At 34.5% G+C, this 20292-nt stretch overlaps 2 protein-coding genes and 1 long non-coding RNA gene across 3 annotated transcripts; all 3 read right to left on the bottom strand.

Moving 5' to 3' along the window:
* Positions 1–4690: 4690 nt before the first annotated feature.
* On the bottom strand, positions 4691–5609 carry LOC118054903 (uncharacterized). Its single transcript, XR_012168734.1, has 2 exons — positions 5307–5609; positions 4691–5177 (listed from the first exon to the last, which is right to left on the bottom strand). It is a non-coding gene; the product is annotated as an uncharacterized lncRNA (long non-coding RNA).
* Positions 5610–9446: 3837 nt separating this feature from the next.
* On the bottom strand, positions 9447–11252 carry LOC140954175 (putative disease resistance protein RGA1). Its single transcript, XM_073406574.1, has one exon. It carries the CDS (start codon positions 11250–11252, stop codon positions 9447–9449), a length of 1806 nt encoding a protein of 601 aa, XP_073262675.1.
* A 316-nt stretch (positions 11253–11568) lies between these two features.
* Positions 11569–13361, bottom strand: LOC118054904 (uncharacterized). The gene is made up of 2 exons (XM_035066671.2): positions 13191–13361; positions 11569–12252 (listed from the first exon to the last, which is right to left on the bottom strand). Exon 2 carries the CDS (start codon positions 12085–12087, stop codon positions 11740–11742), a length of 348 nt encoding a protein of 115 aa, XP_034922562.2. The 5' UTR covers positions 12088–12252; positions 13191–13361; the 3' UTR covers positions 11569–11739.
* Positions 13362–20292: the final 6931 nt, after the last annotated feature.

Genomic DNA, 20292 nt, shown 5'->3' with positions numbered 1-20292 from the left:
AATAAGCGTGATTCAGCACTGTTAAGAAAAAAAGTAGAGCAGAGCAACCATTAATTCTTTTTTTTTTTTTTTTTGAAGTTCTTACCTTAATTATCGAAAAAATACGCTTAATTTTGAGCTATATTAAATTTGGTTTTACAAACAGTACCTTTTATTTGAGCTGATCCATTGAATATTTGGTGCTATTCAATTCAATTTAATCTTCTGATTTTGATGATGGCAATCAGAATCTTGTGATTTTTGTTTTATATTCAATGTGCTGGTTCTATTATGTTTAGAATCATTGTTTATGCAATTTTTCCTTTTTATGTTGGGTTAAGCAAATATGGTGGGATCTATATTGATTCTAATATCATAGTTTGAATCTATATTGTCTTCCGTTATTAATGCTATTGGTATCAAGAATCCTTTAGAATAATAGACCACTTGACTGGCTCCAAAATCAACACGATTTAAAATAATCAATATTATGTTTTTTATACAGTGTGGGATTAATGAGGATATAAATCTACATACTCCAACATACAAAGTCTCAATCTTAGAGTTATTAACAAGTATAGTAACGCCTCATTAGCAAGAACCCAAATCACTAAGCTCAAATTACTATAGAATACAAATTTACACCGAATTTGAACAGATTTCTACCAGCCATGTCACTAAACTCAAATCACTCCTAATAATCTCAATATAAATCCATTAACTACTAGACCAACACCTCATTGGCTAGGATCAACGTTGCTTTTCCACAACAATCATCAGCTTCTTCAATTAGGATGCTACAAGCCCTTGTCTATATACTAGCTTAAATTGCAACAACCTTTGATTCCGAGAGAAGTTTGGCCTGATCCAACGGCAGTCAATGCCTGCTCAATCTGTACTAGCTTTCCGGTAGGACTGAAACTAGTGAGAGAAAAGGAGTACTGGCTATCACCCATGGTTTATTGCTTGAAGATGCAGAGAAGAAAAACTGAGAATGCGAGCGTGTGGGAGAGAAAGGCAGGGATATTTACTTGGGTTTGAACTTTGCTTTTCTTGTTGGAGAAGAAGGTGTTTTCTTAGGAGGGCTTTTACAATGGAGTGTTTTGGGCTTTTATGACGGCAGGTTAGTTCTCTTTACATTGAGCTCAATGAAGGCTTTAATTTTTTAAACTTAACTTTATCCGGGTCAGTTCACGGGAGGAGAAGTTTAATTTTTTTTTTTTAAGAAAATAAAATAATATTATTTTTAGTAATTTTTTAAATTATATTTTACCTGAGTCCACAGGTGATGTATAAAGTTTTTTTAATTTAAAATAATATTTTTTTAATATTTACTTAGTATTTGTATACTAAAACAATAAAACGTGTGAGATTTTCACTTTATATTTGTTATGGTGCAATGGTGCAAAGATTTATTTTTGTTATTTTTTAGTTCTTGATTAAAAGAGGAGAGAAAGAGGGGGGGTCACTGGATTCCAACAGTAAAGAGAGAAACTTGTTGTTGATACTGACTTAAACCACTAAAATAAAGGATATTTATGTCAAATTATTAGGGGAGTTCCTATTAGGTGTTTTTATAACTTAAAAGTTTATGAAAAAACGGATCTAAACTCGGGTTGATTTTTTTATTTTAGACTGTGTTTAGTTTTTTGAGGCAGCTTTTTGGATCTAGTATGGTTTCTTAACAAATAAAGTGACGTGATTAGTTAAAAACTAAAAATAAAAAAAATAGACTTAACCTCATTTTTTTTTATTTTGTTCAGAAGGTCTCTTTGAAATAATATTGATTTTTTTGTTATGAGTTTAATTTTCAGAGAGGTTTTCTGGTGTATTTATGGTTTTGTTTTTGTCTTTTATATAAATAAATTATATTTTTAAAAATAAAAAAATATTTATTTTCAAATAATATTTTTAATACACAGAGAGACCTTTGATCATTGGATGATGCCTCTAAATGAGGCTCCACATTATAAAGGCATAACAGAGAGAGGATGAGAATAATTATAGACCAGTTAGGTGACCCACAGTATACCGCAGGCTCACCTTTAATTTCTAAAACTAAACTAGGTGAGGATCCAAGCCTATTTAGGTCCTTCCCAGATAGGAACCAAGCATATTTAAGTCTTGTCACAACTAGGCCGGGTAGGACCTAAGATTATTTGGATCGTGTACCTGACAGGACCCAAGGTTATTTTTTTAGTCTTGTAACTAATAATTTGTATTTAATTTCTAAATAAAAAAAAATGTAAAATTAAGTATAATTTGATAAAATTAAGTATAATTTGATAAAATTATTATTACAATACATTTAGTAAAATTAGTAAATGATATAACATTTTCTTTCAAATTCATAAATTATTTTATTAATAATATTAATTACAATAAAATATACTCTTTTAAATTTTAATAAAAATAATAATATTTATAATACAACCGATAACATTTTTAGTATTAATATTATTAATTAATATAAAAATAATATTATTTATAACACAAAAAATAATAATATTTTTGAGATTAAAACTATTAATTAGACTAAAACATAATATTAATAAAAAAAATAATATTTTAAATAATAATACTATTAATTTAATATTAATTATACTAAAAAAATATATTAAGAAAAAATATAATAATACTTTTAATAATTAAAAAAAATATAAACTAAACAAATAATAATATTTTTAATATTAATACTATTAATATTAATTATACTAAAAAAAACTATTAATAAAACAAATAATAATATTTCTAATACTAATACTTGTAATTATACTAAAAATATGGACTTGGACTACACTCAAGAGAAAACATATTCGTCCACTAATTGCTAATATAAATACACTTTTAAAACTAATATAAAGTATTAGTTTTAATTATTAGCAAAAGTATCCTAAAATATGAAAAGATGGGTTTAAAATACCCTAAGTATCCGTAAGTAACTAGAAAACAATTAATAAAAAATAATAAAACTAAAATCCAAAATTATCAAGGAGAAAATCTAAAATATGGTCTGAAATTTCAAAGGCAGTTTTTTAGAGTGGCATTTGGAGAATTTAAGTAAGGAATAAGCTTCACGTGAGCGAGATAATATCACAGCTGCATTTGATAGAGTAAATGGTAAGTAGGAAATAAAATCGAATTACAGTAAACGGGCAATTAACAATAACCAACACTCGAAGTTGTGGCATAATGGATATTATTGAAGTTGTGTTGGCATCTTCTTCTCCCACTCTCCTTTCAATTCCATCCCACTCTTCTGCATGCTTCTTCGAGATTCCAAATCGTCAACTTTTTCAATTTGGGGAAAGCAGTGACCCTTGCAATTTCTCCTTCATTAATACTGGCATTCTCATCTTTTTCTATACCTAAAAATCCACCATCCAGCCTTCTCACCTTCATCGACCTCAATACCAGGCTTTCAAGGTTGGGCAATCTTCCCAACGGAGGCAAGACCTCCAGCTTTGTACAATCATGCAGCTCAAGCGCCTGTAATCTGGTTAATGTCATCATCCAATTTGGCAAATCCAACCCTCCGTAACTAGATATGCTTAGATATTCCAAGTCTGACGGAGGCTGTAAAGCTTCAATTAAAATGCCGCTCTCCCACTACCAGAAATTCGCTTAATACCAACGAGATGAAATATTTATGTCGGTATCTTTCGGTCGAAATTACCGACAGAAAGTTCAGAATTAATGAAAAAAGGGCAGGTAGCTGACGTGGAGGTTTTGGCGGGTGATTTTTCTGACAAAATCACCGATGGATTCAAAACGGGTAACCCGTACGTGTGATGGGACCGGTTCACCGTTTAAAATACCGACGGAATCACAGACAGAATTGCAATGGCAGATCCGTACGGGTGACGTGACCGGTGCATCGTCAAAAATAGTGATGGAATCACCAAGGGATTTGAAAAGCAAGTCCATGCGGTGACGTGTCGATTCCCGTTAGAATGACCGACAGAGTCGCCGACGTAGTCACTGACGGTTTTATTCCGTCGGTGAGGCTGTCGGAAAAAGTAAATATATGGCCACTCTGCCGACACTCTCCTCCCCCATATCTCCTTCTTCTTCCTAATCCTAACTAGATATTTGTTATGGTAACTAGATATTTTTACAAATCTTTACGGATTAATACCACAAAGACTTGGAAGGTTGGTAATGAATCAAAATAAAATGAACTCAACAAATTAAACCCTCAAAATGGACTGAAAAAACTCCCCCAGAATATCTCTTCACTCGAGTTGAGATGAATTTTTGCTTTATATTCCATGTGCTGGTTATATCATGTTTAGAATCATTGTTTTTGCAATTTGTCCTTTTAATGCTGGGTTAAGCAAATATGGTGGTATCTATATTGATTCTGATATCATAGTTTGAATCAATATTGTCTTCCGTTATTAATGCTATTGGTCTGAAGAATCCTCTGTCTGGAAGTTCTTTGAATGGGGCTGTGATGGCATATATTTTGCAGAAATCATATTTATTGTTCAAGATTTTTTGTGTTAGGTTTAGATAACTTTATTTGGTTTTAATCCACTAAATCGATGGGTATCAAGTTATATGTCATCTTGCAAATTAGAATAATAGACCACTCGACTGGCTCCAAAATCAAACCATCTCCACCTCATTCAACACGATTTAAAATAATCAACACTACCTTTTTATACAAAGTGGGATTAATGAGGATATAAATCTACAGACTCCAACATCCAAAGTCTCAATCTTATTAACAAGTATAGTAACGCCTCATTGGCAAGAACTCAAATCACTAAGCTCAAATTACTAATAAAAATTACAAATTTACTCCGAATTTTAACAGATTTCTACCAGCCAATGTCACTAAACTCAAATTACTCCTAAAAATCTAAATATAAACCCATTAACTACTAGACCACCACCTCATTGGCTAGACTCCACGTTGCTTTTCCACAAGAATCATCAGCTTCTTCAGTTAGAATGCTACAAGCCCATGTCTCTATACTTATGTTACTACTAAAAGATCACATGGCCAACCCGAAAAGTTCACAAAGAAAACACAATCAAAAAACGCAAAAAAAAAAAAAAGGGCTTCTTGATTTCAACCAAAGAGTATAACATAACCAATAAAAATAATAATAAATGTTTACTTACAGAAGATTCATCGACTAAAATAGATGGCAATTTCTTTTCAGTTGCAATAACAACACCGTTTGCCGCTACAACACCACAACAAATAATAAAATCAACAACATAGTATCTAAGCACCCATCAACAACATAGTACATTAAAAAATGACAAGAAAATGAGAAAAGAAGAAGAAGAGAGAGAGCTTAAATTGCAACAACCTTTGATTCCGAGAGAAGTTTGGCCTGATCCAACGGCAGTCAATGCGTGCTCAATCTGTACTAGCTTTCCGGTAGGACTGAAACTAGTGAGAGAAAAGGAGTACTGGCTATCACCCATGGTTTATTGCTTGAAGATGCAGAGAAGAAAAACTGAGAATGCGAGCGTGTGGGAGAGAAAGGCAGGGATATTTACTTGGGGTTTGAACTTTGCTTTTCTTGTTGGAGAAGAAGGTGTTTTCTTAGGAGGGTGTTTTCTTAGGAGGGCATTTACAATGGAGTATTTTGGGCTTTTATGACGGCATGTTGATTCTCTTTACATTGAGCTCAATGAAGGCTTTAATTTTTTAAACTTAACTTCATCCGGTTCAGTTCACGGGATGAGAAGTTTAATTTTTTTTAAGAAAATAAAATAGCATTATTTTTAGTAATTGTTTTTAAATTATATTTTACCTGAGTCCACAGGCGATGTATAAAGTTTTTTTTTAAAAAAATTTAAAATAAATATTTTTAATATATATTTTTTAATATTTACTTAATATTTATATATATATATATATATATATATATATATTAGATTTTCATTTTATATTTGTTACTGGGTAAAATTTTGTTTTTTAGTTTGATCCTTAAATTTTGTTTTTGAACAATCACGTTGTATTTAAAAAATAATTAATTTTAAATTCTTATGAAAATATTGAACTGGAAAAGGGGAAACTGAAATGAAAAACACGACGGATATAGGTAATGCACCATAAATTTTAAAAACGTTCACTTTGATCTTTCAATTTAAACAATCAAGTAAATTATATAATTTTTGTTCCTCAAAATTATTCCAATTCTATTTTGGTGTAACTATTTATTTTTTATATTTTTTTAGTTCCTAATTAAGAGAGAAGAAAAAAAGATCACTGGATTTCGACAGTAAAAAAAAAATTGTTGTTGACACCGACTTAGAGCACCAAAATAAGGAATATTTATGTCAAAATTATTAGAGGAGTTCCTATTATGTGTTTTTATAACTTAAAAGTTCAACAACAAAAAAAACAGATCTAAATGGGTTGATTTTTTATTTTATTTTAGATTGTGTTTGGTTTTTTAGGCAGTATTTTGGGTCTAATATGGTTTCCTAATCCAATTACATAGGGTCTGACATAGTTGCTATAAAAATATAATTTTAAATAATGCAATTAAAAATGAATAAAGTGATGTGATTAGTTAAAAACTAAAAATTAAAAAAATAGACATAACTTCCTTTTTTTTTGTTCAGAAGATCTTTTTTAAATAATATTAATTTTTTGTTATGGATTTAATTTTCAGAGAGGTTTTTTGATGTATTTATGATTTTGTTTTTGTTTTTTATATAAATAAATTATATTTTTTTAAAAAATATATATAAATTATATTTTTGTTTTTAATATTTTATTTGTCTTGCAACTAATAATTTGTATTTATTTTTTAAATAAAACTAAATGTAAAATTAAGTGTAATTTGATAAAATTATTATTACAATACATTTGGTAAAATTAGTAAATGATGTAACATTTTCTTTCAAATTCATCAATTATTTTATTAATAATATTAATTACAGTAAAATATACTCTTACAAATTTTAATAAAAATAATAATATTTATAATACAACTGATAACATTTTTAGTATTAATATTATTAATTAATATAAACATAATATTATTTATAACACCAAAAATAATAATATTTATGAGATTAATACTATTAATTAGACTAAAAAATAATATTAATAAAACAAATAATAATATTTTTAATACTAATACTATTAATTATACTAAAAAATATAATATTAACAAAAACAGATAATAATATTTTTAATACTAATACTCTTAATATTAATTATACTAAAAAAAACTATTAATAAAATACATAATAATATTTTTAATACTAATACTTGTAATTATACTAAAAATATGGGCAATCCAAGCGCTAAGTGGCACTTGGACTGCACTCAAGAGAAAGCATATTATTTTAAAATATTATATGTCCACTAATTGCTATTGAATTTTAAATAAATACAATTTTAAAACTAATATAAAGTTACCGAGAGTCAATTTAATATCTGCTTGCATAAAATCTCATTGAATTTGCCAATGTTTTTTTTTAGAATAAAGTGAAATAAAAAGTTATTTCAAAACATAACCAATGTAGTTTTTAGTTATTAGTCTAGAAACTTTAGTATATCCCATAAAAATCATGAGTTTTGGATGAAATAAAATCAATTCTAAAATCAAACTTCGATTAAAGCTTCAACTGCATTTCTGAGCTAGAAAATTTAATTTATTAGACTTAATTTGTTTTTTGTGTTATAAAAGTATTTTTGAAAGTTTTTTTTTTATTTTCAAATTAATATTTTTTAAGTGTTTTTAAATTATTTTAATACACCAATATCAAAAATATTTTTTTTTTATTTTGATATATTTCTAAATGAAAATCATTTTAAAAAATAATTCTTTCAAACATGTTTTTAATGTTTGTTAAAAACTTGTGCTTTTTTAAAACATGCATTCTAACGCAAAGAAAGCATATAAAACACATCAAAGTTGCAAAAGTGTGTAGTTTTAATTATTAGCAAAAGTATTCTAAAATATGAAAAGATAGGTTTAAATACCCTAAATATCCGTAAATAACTAGAAAACAATTAATAAAAAATAATAAAACTAAAATCCAAAATTATCAAGGAGAAAATCTAAAATATGGTCTGAAATTTCAAAGGCAATTTTTTTAGAGTGGCATTTGGAGAATTTAAGTAAGGAATAAGCTTCACGTGAGCGAGATAATATTAGGGGTGTTCACGGTTCGGTCCGGTCCGGTTTTAACATAAAAATTCAACTGAACCGGAAAATACCATTTCTTGTTACTATAACCCGAACCGAACCAAAAACCGGTTCAAACCGAACCGGTTTTGTTCGGTTCGGGTCGGTTTTTTAGCCTTAGAAACCAGAAAAAAACCGAAACTAATTAAATAAAAGAAAATTGGTCCATACAGTGTTATTGAGAATCACGCACCATCTGATGCATATAGAATCTCACACAAGAATCACGAGTCCTTTCAGAAGAAGGAATGCTGGGAAAATGAAACGGGGATAGAGTTTGTTACCATTAGAAAATCAACGACACAGTGGTGATTTCTTATAGTTACTGAACTCCTATCTTGTACAGACAGCCTCAAAGATAAGTTTGAACAGTGCTGTACAGATGTCTAACAAAAACTCACACGGCCAGCCTTTCATCCTTCATTTCCGAGGAAAACATCGACCAAATTCTATTTACTCTTCACAACAACCTTTTCGGAGAGGTATGGACGGTTCATCGTAGATTCATCTCAAAGAAGAGCCTTGGACTAGAAGCTCATACATACACATAAGGTGTTGTTAAACCTTCAGCAACTCCTGAAAGACAGGTCAGTCCATCAGTGCACCACTGGAAAAGAGGAAGGGGGGAGAGAGAGCGGGGAGGGAGGGATGGGGTTGATGGAAAGGGAAAGGGGTTTTGTAGGGTTAGGATATTTATTATTTAGGTTTATGATGTTTTTTTTATATTTTATTTTAGATTAATTAAACCGGTTCGGTTTGGTCCGGTTTAATCGGTTTAAGCTTTTTAAAAACCAGAACCGAACCGAACCGGGTGGTTTTTTTTAAATTTTTAATCGGTTTATTTGGTTTTTTCTATCGGTTCGGTTTTTTCGGTTAATTTTTTTCGGTTTAATCGGTTGGTCGGTTTTTTTGAACACCCCTAGATAATATCATCTTAGATTAATTTTTTAACATGTAAAATTTAAGTCTAATTCAATAATTAAATAAAAAAAATTACCTCTTCCTGCCGGTCTTAAATATTCTTTAAATATGAACATATGAATTACATATTATGTTTATATATGTTGAGAGAGAGAGAGAGAAAATATCACAGCTGCATTTGATAGAGTAAATGGTAAGTAGGAAATAAAATCGAATTACAGTAAAGTTTGAATGAAATCCTCCATGTAAGTAAAGAGGTCAGATAGAGTAAGCTTCACGTGAGCTTTCATATTGTTTTACACTCAACCTTATCAAACACCAAAGCAAATAATTAATACACTCAGAGCAAGTTCTAAAGAGTTCTGTCTTTCTCACCTATGTATCATCAAAATAAATCTTTGGGATGTGAGAAATCTTTTGCCAATCTTCACCCATCTCCTCCTTCCCGTAACGTTTCCTTAGATTGGGGCAACTTCTTATCTCCAATTCCTGTAGAGGCGCTGCCAAAACATAGTCTGGTAGTGCTCTCAACATCGGGCACAAACGAATCATCAACTGTTGAAGTTGTGGCATAATGGATATTATTGAAGTTGTGTTGGCATCTTCTTCTCCCACTCTCCTTTCAATTCCAACCCACTCTTCTACTTCTCCGAGAATTTGAATCTTAAGTTTTTTTAATTTGGGGAAAGCAGTGACCCTTGCAATTTCTCCTTCATTAATACTGGCATTCTCATCTTTTTCTATACCTAAAAATCCAGCATCCAACCTTCTCACCTTCAACAACGTCAATTCCAGTCTTTCAAGGTTGGACAATCTTCCTAACGGAGGCAAGACCTCCACGTTTCCACAATGAACAAGTCTAAGCTTCTGTAATCTGGTTAATGTCATCATCCAATTTGGCAAATCCAACCCTTCGTACCTAGATATGGTTAGATTTTCCAAGTTTGGCGGAGGCTGTAGACCTTCAATTAAAATGCCGTTATCCTGGTTGTGGTTGAAACCTAATCCCAAACTAAGCAGGCGCTTCTTATTCTTGAGTTGAGCTTCTGCAGCGTCACTCGCATCTTCTTTACCTCCTCCTAGATTCCGTATATTAAGAGTCCCTCCAATGTGATTTAAGTTTTTTAATTCTCGTAGATTAGCTGCTTTACTTTCATTCTCATAAACACCCCCCACAATAAACTTATCTAATGTTCGAAGACATGTTATCCTCTCTATTCCCTTTGGTATGAAGGCCACACCTGAACCATCAATCTGGAGATGCCTTAATTTGATAAGTTTTCCAATCGCCCGAGGTAATTCCTTGAGAGAACGACAATAAGTAACGTCTAGGGATTGCAGATTGCATAAATCACACATGGTTTCTGGCAGGGACTCCAACTCTCTACAAGATGCCAAATTGAGGTGTCTCAAATGTATCAATTTCACTACCTGATTTGATATTTCTTCGATAGAAGACTCTGACAAATTCAATGACCTGATGCATGTTAACTGCTTGAATAAATCAGGTAGTGCAGCTCCAAGCGAAGGGTCTGTAGTGTGGATCAAGAGGCTGCGAAGACCTTTTGCTTTGTGAATGGACTCAGGAAAAAAGGTCTCCTCTGACAGCATCATGCTTAAATGACGAACCCTTTCAATTGAAGTCTCCACTGTTGCTTCTCCAAGTGTATTGACATCCACTGTTAGACATTCATTTTTTGTCATATATTGGGCAAAATCATGCACTATATCATGCATCTTGAATTTCATTCCTTCAAACCGATGCCTCTCAAAATCTTGGAAGAAAGAGCGCGCTGCTAAGACTTGAAAGTACTGCTCTCCTACAAGCTCCATATCTCCACCTGAAGTCTCCTTGAGGTAACCTTGAGCCATCCACATCTTCACCAATTCATGTTTTCCCATCTTGTAGTCTTTTGGAAACATGGCACAATACAAGAAACATCGTCTTACCACAGAAGGTAAATCGTAGTAACTCAAAAGCAAAGGTATAAATATTCGTCGTTCAATCTGATCTCTATCAACCTCATCTAGCCTCCACAGTTCGCTAGATAAAACACGTTCCCATTCTTCTCTTGTTCTTTTAGACTGCATTAGACCTCCTAATACCTTGGCAGCTAGAGGCAAGCCCTTGCACTTGTTTGCAATTTTATCGCCGATATCTGTCAATCTTTTTGCGCTCATCTTCGCTTCTTTCCTGGAATGCCACATGATTGAATATTGACCTGCATACCTCATCGGACAATTTCTCAATGTTGATCCGGTGGTCACTTCCCATCATCGTTGCCACAGTGTCCTTACGAGTGGTCACTAGAATTCTGCTTCCTCGTGCACAGCCTGTGAGAGATGGTTTCAGTTGTTCCCATTGTCCATGATTTTCGGTCCATACATCATCAAGGACAAGAAGGAACCTCTTTCCCTTATGGATTCAGAAACCCTTCGCAAAAAGGGATTGCAATCCTACCAAATCAGATGCTCTCCCTTCAAAGCTCCTCAAGGATAGCTTTGGCTATTCTAACCTCATCAAATGGTTCTGAAACACACACCCATATCTTTTTCTTAAAATGAGCCGTAACCTCAGAATCATTAAAAGGCTAGTTGGGCGAGAGTTGTTTTTCCAATTCCGCCCAGCCCTACTAGAGAGATGACATCCACGTCCCGTGCTTCTTGACTACTTTTCAGCCAGCAACTTGCTTACAACATTTCTCTTTTCACCATCTCGACCAATCACGCTTGATTCATCAACAAAGGAGGTAGTTGTTGGTCGCTGGAGTTCATCAGTGGCTTTGTACAGATCAAAGCCATACTTAGCTCTCTCTTTGGCAATGTCATCCACTTTTTCATTAACTTCTTTGATCTTCAGGGCAATGTCGCGACGTCGAACCACTTGATTGAAACAAAAGCAAGGAGTCCCCAGGAAGGAACACCGTATCTTCTGTCGGCTGTGAGTATTTTCTTCAGCTTCCTCCATTTTCCATCTAAGAATTGCAGTGCTCCATTCATCTAGCACGTCATCCATATCATAACATGCATCTTTGAGCTTGTCTACCCAATGTCTTACAGCCTTATCCTTAACTTGTTTTCTATCTGCATCTTCAAGGACAGATTGGATATCAAGGAGATTGCTTTTCAGCTTGTCACATTGTTCCTTCACACCCACTACTAGGTTCACCTCTTCTTGTACCTATTAGTGTGCAAAGGAAAAGAAACGTTAAGCATAGGAAACATTTCTATGACAATTTCACACCCCTACTAGGTTCACCTCTTCCTGTACCTATTAGTGTAGAAAATACAAGTTCAAGCATAGGAAACATTTCTATTTTGTATTAATATATTTTATTGTGAAATGGATTTACTATATTAATAATTTATATATAAATATTTATTAGAAATAATAATATTTCTTTTTTCTTTTTATCATCAATGATGATGATATCAGTCTGCACTATGCTACTGTACAAGAAGGTATAAAATGAATCTTAAATGGTAAAATGTTAAACCTGTACGTGTGTGTGTGTATATATATATGTGTATGGAAAGAGTTCAATGTTTCTCACGAGAGAAGTAATATTTCCCCTTTGAACCGACATAAAATCTGGTTTTCATTTTACATTAAAAATATAGATATATGGATGTATAAAAGGCAAGTGAATAAAAGGATCTAGCTTACCAAAAAAACGAATAAAAGGATCTGCATGTATATATTTGTGAAGTCAATTTAGAAAATAAAGGCATGATAAAAGATTGTGTGATAACTATATGTTTTTTAATTCACACCAAAATACTCACTCGCTAATCCTTTGAACTTTTTATTGATTATTTTACCTTTAATAGTTCACTTTTAAAGAGAATTGGCAACTCTTGTTTTGTCTTTTTTGGTTTTCTTATATCTGGAATGATATATTTTCTTTAGGTTATTTTTAGAAATATGAAAAATAATAAAACTAGAAAAAGAAATTCTTTAATAAAATCGAAATATATACTTGAGGATTTAAAATATTATTTTTATTTTTTCAAGTTAAAAGTATTCTTTTTATGAGAGGAAGAAAAAAGGCTTGAACTTTATATATATTTCTTATCTTTGCTAGGTAAATCAGGTTATTGCAGATGGCAGAAAAATACCTGTTGAGCAACGATCGTGGTTAACTGCCTCCAAGATCGGAGATAGAAGTGCCTCAGCCATCGCCTGTTTAGTTCTGATTGGAGAGAGAGAGAGAGAGAGAAGCAGTGATGATAGGAAGACAGAGAGAAAGAGAGGGTGAAGGGAAGGAGGCGGCTGATTGTGAATGGAAGTTAGTTTATATACTTGGGGTTTCTCGTTGCAGGTGGAGTTCTTGCAACTTGTAGTTTTTTTTACTAGTGAAGCTTTGTATTTTAGTGTCTCCACATTTTTTTATTAGTTTTTGTAGGCCTGTGGTAAAGCGAGAATCAGCACAACTTGTAATTTTAGCTGGCCAGTAAACCTGAAGTAATGAGAAAATAATTTGATTTAGTTGTTTCTGGTTATGGGACACAAAGTGGTGTTTTTTATTTAAAAAAAACAAACAGAGGGAATGCAAGAAAGAAAGTCACAGCTGCATTTGATTAGAATAAATGTAAGTAGGAAATAAATCCCAATTCAAGAATAGATTACAAATGATTTTAATCCATTTACAGAAAAAAGTGTATATAAATATATATGGTTTTTAAAAACAATATTGAATCAAAATCCTACCATGTATACAAGGCTTACAAGTTATTTAACATAGTCGCAAACTCAATAACACCAAAGCATGCATATAATATTGGGTGTCAGATTCTGTATTTTCTAAACCTGAAATGACAAGCAATTAAAATTCCATTAAACAAGTTTTACACGAGTCTACCAAGATATTTTAACCAGGTCAAAACCATATTAATTCCTTTTTTATTATGTTTTTTTTTGAAGTTCTTACCTTAATTACCAAAAATTAAGCCTTTTTGCGGTATTAGGTTGAGATTTGGATTTTAAAAATAATAATAATAATAGCTAGCGTTCATGTCCCCTGTATAAACAAGGTTTTGAAGTAGAAGATCTTGAAAGCAAGCAACATGGTTGAAATTCACATGTTTAGTACATAGAAGAATTGCACCACCAACACTGTTCAAGAGCCACACGAACATGGAGGAATTACAGGGGCTGGCAGGGGCAGGGTCCTGCAAGGTTTTTTTTTTTCTTCAATAAATTAGATTTTATCTTTAAAAATAGAAAATTTTAAAATTTTGGCCCTCCTCTAAAATCTTTTTATTCTAATTTGACATTCCCAAACTACAATTCCTAACTCCGCTGCTTACTAATACACGCGAAGTCATTGTTTTGTGATGAAAAAATAATAATGTTTTTTCTCCTTTTCTTGTATTTTTAAATTTGGTTTTCTTTTATTCTTAGATTTTATGAATGGTGAATTCCATAACAAGGATGATACATACCATTAATCATACATGTCATTAATAACTTTAAAGCATAGACATCTAACGGTGAAAAATATAGATACAACCATCAATTAAAAAATAAAACACAGCGATTAAATATATAAAAAACTGAGATATTTTGTAAACACAACTTTCATTGTGTCAAAATCTTGAAGATGAGTTATGTACAGTATATGATATTGTTCTGCTTGCTTCCTACTTTTGCGAACCAAATCTCGAAAGTCAGGACCCATTCCACTGCACCAAAATAAGCGTGATTCAGCACTGTTAAGAAAAAAGTAGAGCAGAGCAACCATTAATTTTTTTTTTTTTTAAAGTTCTCTTACCTTAATTATCAAAAAAAAAAAACACGCTATAAATTTTGCTATATTAAATTTGGTTTTATTAAAACCGTACCATTTATTTGAGCTGATCCAATTGAATATTGGTGCTATTCAATTCAATTTAATCTTCTGATTTTGATGATGGCAATCAGAATCTTGTGATTTTTGTTTTATATTCAATATGCTGGTTCTATTATGTTTAGAATCATTGTTCTATTGTGTTTAGAATCATTGTTTATGCAATTTTTTTCTTTTTATGTTGGGTTAAGCAAATATGGTGGCTTATTATTGATTCTGATATCATAGTTTGAATCTATATTGTCTTCCGTTATTAATGCTATTGGTATCAATAATCCTTTAGAATAATAGACCACTCGACTGGCTCCAAAATCAACACGATTTAAAATAATCAACACTATGTTTTTATACATTGTAGGATTAATGAGGATATAAATCTACAGACTCCAACATCCAAAGTCTCAATCTTAGAGTTATAACTAGTATATATAGTAACGCCTCATTAGCAAGAACCCAAATCACTAAGCTCAAATTACTAATACAAATTTACACCGAATTTTAACAGATTTCTACCAGCCATGTCACTAAACTCAAATCACTCCTAATAATCTCAATATAAATCCATTAACTACTAGACCATCCCCTCATTGGCTAGGATCAACGTTGCTTTTCCACAACAATCATCAGCTTCTTCAATTAGGATGCTACAAGCCCTTGTATATTGTTAGGTGTGTTGCCATTTAATGTGCCTAACATTGACTTTGACCAGCAACCTTTGTTGAAGAAGATGGCAGCCACCATTGACTCCCATGTGCAGCTGCTGGAAAGAAGAAGAGAAGCCACCATCTTGCCTATAAATAGGCACCATACAAAGAGAGCTATGTGAGAGAAGAGATAACGTGAGAGAGAGAGTGAAAAGACAGAGAAGCTGCTGCCATGGGCAGCAGCCCTGCTGCCACATGCAGCAGGGTGTGTGAGCTAGGAGTTGAGTGGATAATCCTCCTCCATGTATTTATTGTAATCCTTTCTCTATCTCTAAATACAATGGACCTCTCCCGTGAATGTAGGCAGTTTTGCCGAACCACGTAAAACATTGTGTCTCAGTGTGCTTACCCCTCTGTTGAGCAATTATCAGTACATCACCGGTCGCCGGATTCCGCCCAACAATTGGTATCAGAGCATATGGTTTAAGTGGTGTTTGATTTTTTGCTCAAAAATGAAAGTTGTCAAAATGGTGTTTTGACCATCCCACTGTGTAGAGGAGGAAGAGACGAAGCCACCGGTGAAAACGGCGTCAAAATCAGACATCAGACATGGCTGCACTCTCCATCACTCTCCGGCAAGGCGTCTGCCCATGCCCGCAGACGCGCCCACGCGTCTTCTTCACCCGGATGAGTTGACCCGACCCGAATACCAGTAGACCCGACCCATGTGCACAGTAGGTATAAACAGTGACGTTACCATGAACAGTACCATGCAAAGGATGACATCAGCTTGACGCAAGGATGACATCATCATACACAGTCAGCAAGCATTGACTAGTCAACAGACATGGCAGCATAGTAGGACCCACCTGCCACGTCATTAGCCGCGAGCCGAGCCGAAATGGAGCCGAGCCGTGAGCCGAGGAGTAGGATCTAGTGTAGCTGATCCTACGTGCAACCGGATCTGAGATTGAATCTGAGCCGTTGATAAGACCAGAATTGTTTTGATCAAATCTTAGCCGTTTGAAGTGCGATTTGGACGATTCAAGACATGTTTCCAGCTAATTTGATCATTCCAGATGCAATGGTACGGTCCGATCGTTGAGATGTGAGACCAAAAAATGGCATGTGGTTATTTATTTAAAGACAGATAGCCCGATTAGGAGGCATCTGAGGATCTGGATTAAGGTCGATGGAGATGAAGAAGAAGAAGGTGCACATGTTTATCCAATTACATGTGCTAAACTATTTAATGGGGAAATATAATTCCTTGATGGAAGGAAAAATTGGGACACTCTGGACACCCGATTATGTGGACGATTTGAGGTGGAGAGTGGAAATTGACGAAGACCAATCTTGACGAATCTAAACACTAGTAGTCTCGCCAGATGTTGAGAAATCACGTATTAAACCTGTATATTGCAGATCACTTGTAAAGGAAAGCCGCAACAAAGCTAGCAAATGGTTGTATATACGGAGAGACAGTACGATGGATAGATATGACCTAAGAAGTTCTGTCTAGGAGATTGGGTTTTAAGCGGGACCGTTGTGACCCCTCCAATCTTTCCTGGGAACTTGCTTAGTGGAAGGATTATCCATACGGTACTATTTTCGTATATATAGCAGTTTGTAATGAAACAGTTGAAGACTAGCAGGATGACGGCACAAGGGGAACAATTGGGTTCCGCATGATCAAGGATCTGATGGAGTGGTGATTTCTCCAAAGAAGGCAGATTTGGTGACTGTGTTTTCTTGAGGGGAGAATTGATGAAGACCCTGATAATGGAAGAGAAATACAGCAAGGGGATAAAGATTGGCACCCTATTTTAACTTGGACAGGTGTTGTGACGGGATGAGCTGCTGTCAAACATAAGCAAGGAATAAGGAGAAATCTGGAGAACAGTAATTGCACGAGGGAACACGAAGATTGTGCAAGAGTACCGAGGGATCCAACGAGCTTTACTGTAATGAGACAACAGGTGCAAGAGAAGAGAAGTGTTCCCAGATGAAGCTTAGAGCAGAGACTGTTAAAGTTTGTACAACAGGAAGTCTCTTATGCTCTTGATGAAAACAACAGGAGATGACCTTTCCAATGCATGCAAGGATGGAAAGATGAGTTGTTGCAGATGCATCTAATTGAGGGGGTGCAAACGCCTGTGATAAAAGGCGACCGCCTATGATGAAAGGCGAAGACACCAAAGAGAGTTGGTGTAGGTGGAGCTGTCAAGCAGAAAGGCGTAGAAGCTCCAAACATAGAAATCGAGGTGGAGGATTGCGAGGAGTATACCGCAAGTTTCTCTTTCTATATAGTCAGTGGCATTAATCTCTCCCAAGTCCACATGGTGGTAGAAAATCTTGGAGCCACTGGAGACATCCCCGATGAAGGAGGATGTGGTCGTCTCATGACGACAGGTGAAGATACCTCAGGAGAAGGTGTGAGGACCATGTTATGAGTCTAAGTTCAGACCGTCTCATGACGACAAGCAGAGACACCTAAGATAAGGTGTGGGCCATGAGAAGAGCCTCATTTCAGACCGCCGTATGACGACGAGCGGAGACACCTCAGGAGAAGGTGTGTGGGCCACGATATGAGCCCAGTTCAGAACGCCCTAGAGCCAATGTGATGGCTGGATATGAGTGGACAGATGGATAGTCAATGAAGTGACTTTCATGGATATTGCCCCCATGCTAAAGATCAATGAGCTAGAAGACATTTGCCTTGGACAATAAGTGTGTGACTTGTGGAGCATTAAGACGCGGCTGCTATGAAGGAGCAGAGGGCATGCGCAGGTTCCGGGAACGAGTTGACTCTTGTCAAGGTGGTGAGCTCGGAAATGACATTGTAATACTCAGAGTATGAAGACAGATATGGATCAACCTTTAATGGGTTGCCCCCATGGTTAAAGGTGGAGAGCTACCTGGACTCTTACGACTAAGAGCGAGAGACTCATGGAGAAGTAAGGCGTGGTTCCTAGGGTGGAACAGAGGGCAGGCGCAACTCCTGGATGAGTAGACTCTTGGAAGAGTGGTGAGCTTGTGATCACATTGAAATGCTCAATGACTGTCGCACTTGGGAATATTCGTTTGAGGGGGTGTTGTAAGCCTTGGTGTGAGGCTTGATAAATCATTCCGGACCGAGCATGGTTGATACGCTCGAAGGGGAATGTTCCCAGAGACAAGCGTTAACACTCTTCAGATGTGATGTGTGAGACCATCTGGTTGAAGTGATCCTTTGGTGTAAGCAAGGGTGTGCTTTGGTGACTCTGGTGATTGAAAGGTTTGGCGAGTACCTGTAAACTTGGCCGGAGACGTTCTCGGAATGGTAAGCTTGGAAGAGCTGCAGGATGCAAGATTGTGCTGAAAAAGCAAAAGGACAATTGCCCATATAAATGTCAAAGGGGGTGATTGTTAGGTGTGTTGCCATTTAATGTGCCTAACATTGACTTTGACCAGCAACCTTTGTTGAAGAAGATGGCAGCCACCATTGACTCCCATGTGCAGCTGCTGGAGAGAAGAAGAGAAGCCACCATCTTGCCTATAAATAGGCACCATACAAAGAGAGCTATGCGAGAGAAGAGATAACGTTAGAGAGAGTGAAAAGACAAAGAGAAGCTGTTGCCATGGGCAGCAGCCCTGTTGCCACATGCAGCAGGGTGTGTGAGCTAGGAGTTGAGTGGATAATCCTCCTCCATGTATTTATTGTAATCCTTTCTCTATCTCTAAATACAATGGACCTCTCCCGTGGATGTAGGCGGTTTTGCCGAACCACGTAAAACATTGTGTCTTAGTGTGCTTACCCCTCTGTTGAGCAATTATCAGTACATCACCGGTCGCCGGATTCCGCCCAACATCTATATACTAGCTTAAATTGCAACAACCTTTGATTCCGAGAGAAGTTTGGCCTGATCCAACGGCAGTCAATGCGTGCTCAATCTGTACTAGCTTTCCGGTAGGACTGAAAGTAGTGAGAGAAAAGGACCACTGGCTATCACCTATGGTTTATTGCTTGAAGATGCAGAGAGGAAAAACTGAGAATGCGAGCGTGTGGGAGAGAAAGACTAGGATATTTACTTGGGTTTTGAACTTTGCTTTTCTTGTTGGAGAAGAAGGTGTTTTTTCTTAGGAGGGCTTTTTACAATGGAGTGTTTTGGGCTTTTATGACGGCAGGTTAGTTCTCTTTGCATTGAGCTCAATGAAGGCTTTAATTTTTTAAACTTAACTTTATCCGGGTCAGTTCACCGGAGGAGAAGTTTAATTTTTTTTTTTAAGAAAATAAAATAACATTATTTTTAGTAATTTTTTTAAATTATATTTTACCTGAGTCCACAAGTGATGTATAAAGTTTTTTTTTATTTAAAATAATATTTTTTTAATATTTACTTAGTATTTGTATACTAAAACGTGTGAGATTTTTACTTTATATTTGTTACGGTGCAAAGATTTATTTTTGTTACTTTTTAGTTCTTGATTAAGAGAGGAGAGAGAGGAGGGTAAATGGATTCCAACAATAAAGAAAGAAACTTGTCGTTGACACTAACTTTAAACTACTAAAATAAAGGATATTTATGTCAAATTATTAGAGGAGTTCCTATTAGGTGTTTTTGTAACTTAAAAAGTTCATGAAAAATACGGAATCTAAACTCGGGTTGATTTTTTTATTTTAGACTGTGTTTAGTTTTTGAGGCAGCCTTTTGGATCTAGTATGGTTTTCTTAACCCAAGTACCTAG

This window comes from Populus alba, chromosome 19, assembly GCF_005239225.2.
Source record: "Populus alba chromosome 19, ASM523922v2, whole genome shotgun sequence".
Lineage (NCBI taxonomy): Eukaryota > Viridiplantae > Streptophyta > Magnoliopsida > Malpighiales > Salicaceae > Populus > Populus alba.
This window is presented reverse-complemented; position numbering and strand designations above follow the sequence as displayed.

Excerpts from the sequence above, each read along its gene's own strand:
- LOC140954175 (XM_073406574.1), bottom strand. The coding sequence starts at position 11,252 with ATGAGCGCAAAAAGATTGACAGATATCGGCGATAAAATTGCAAACAAG.
- LOC118054904 (XM_035066671.2), bottom strand. The coding sequence starts at position 12,087 with ATGGATGACGTGCTAGATGAATGGAGCACTGCAATTCTTAGATGGAAA.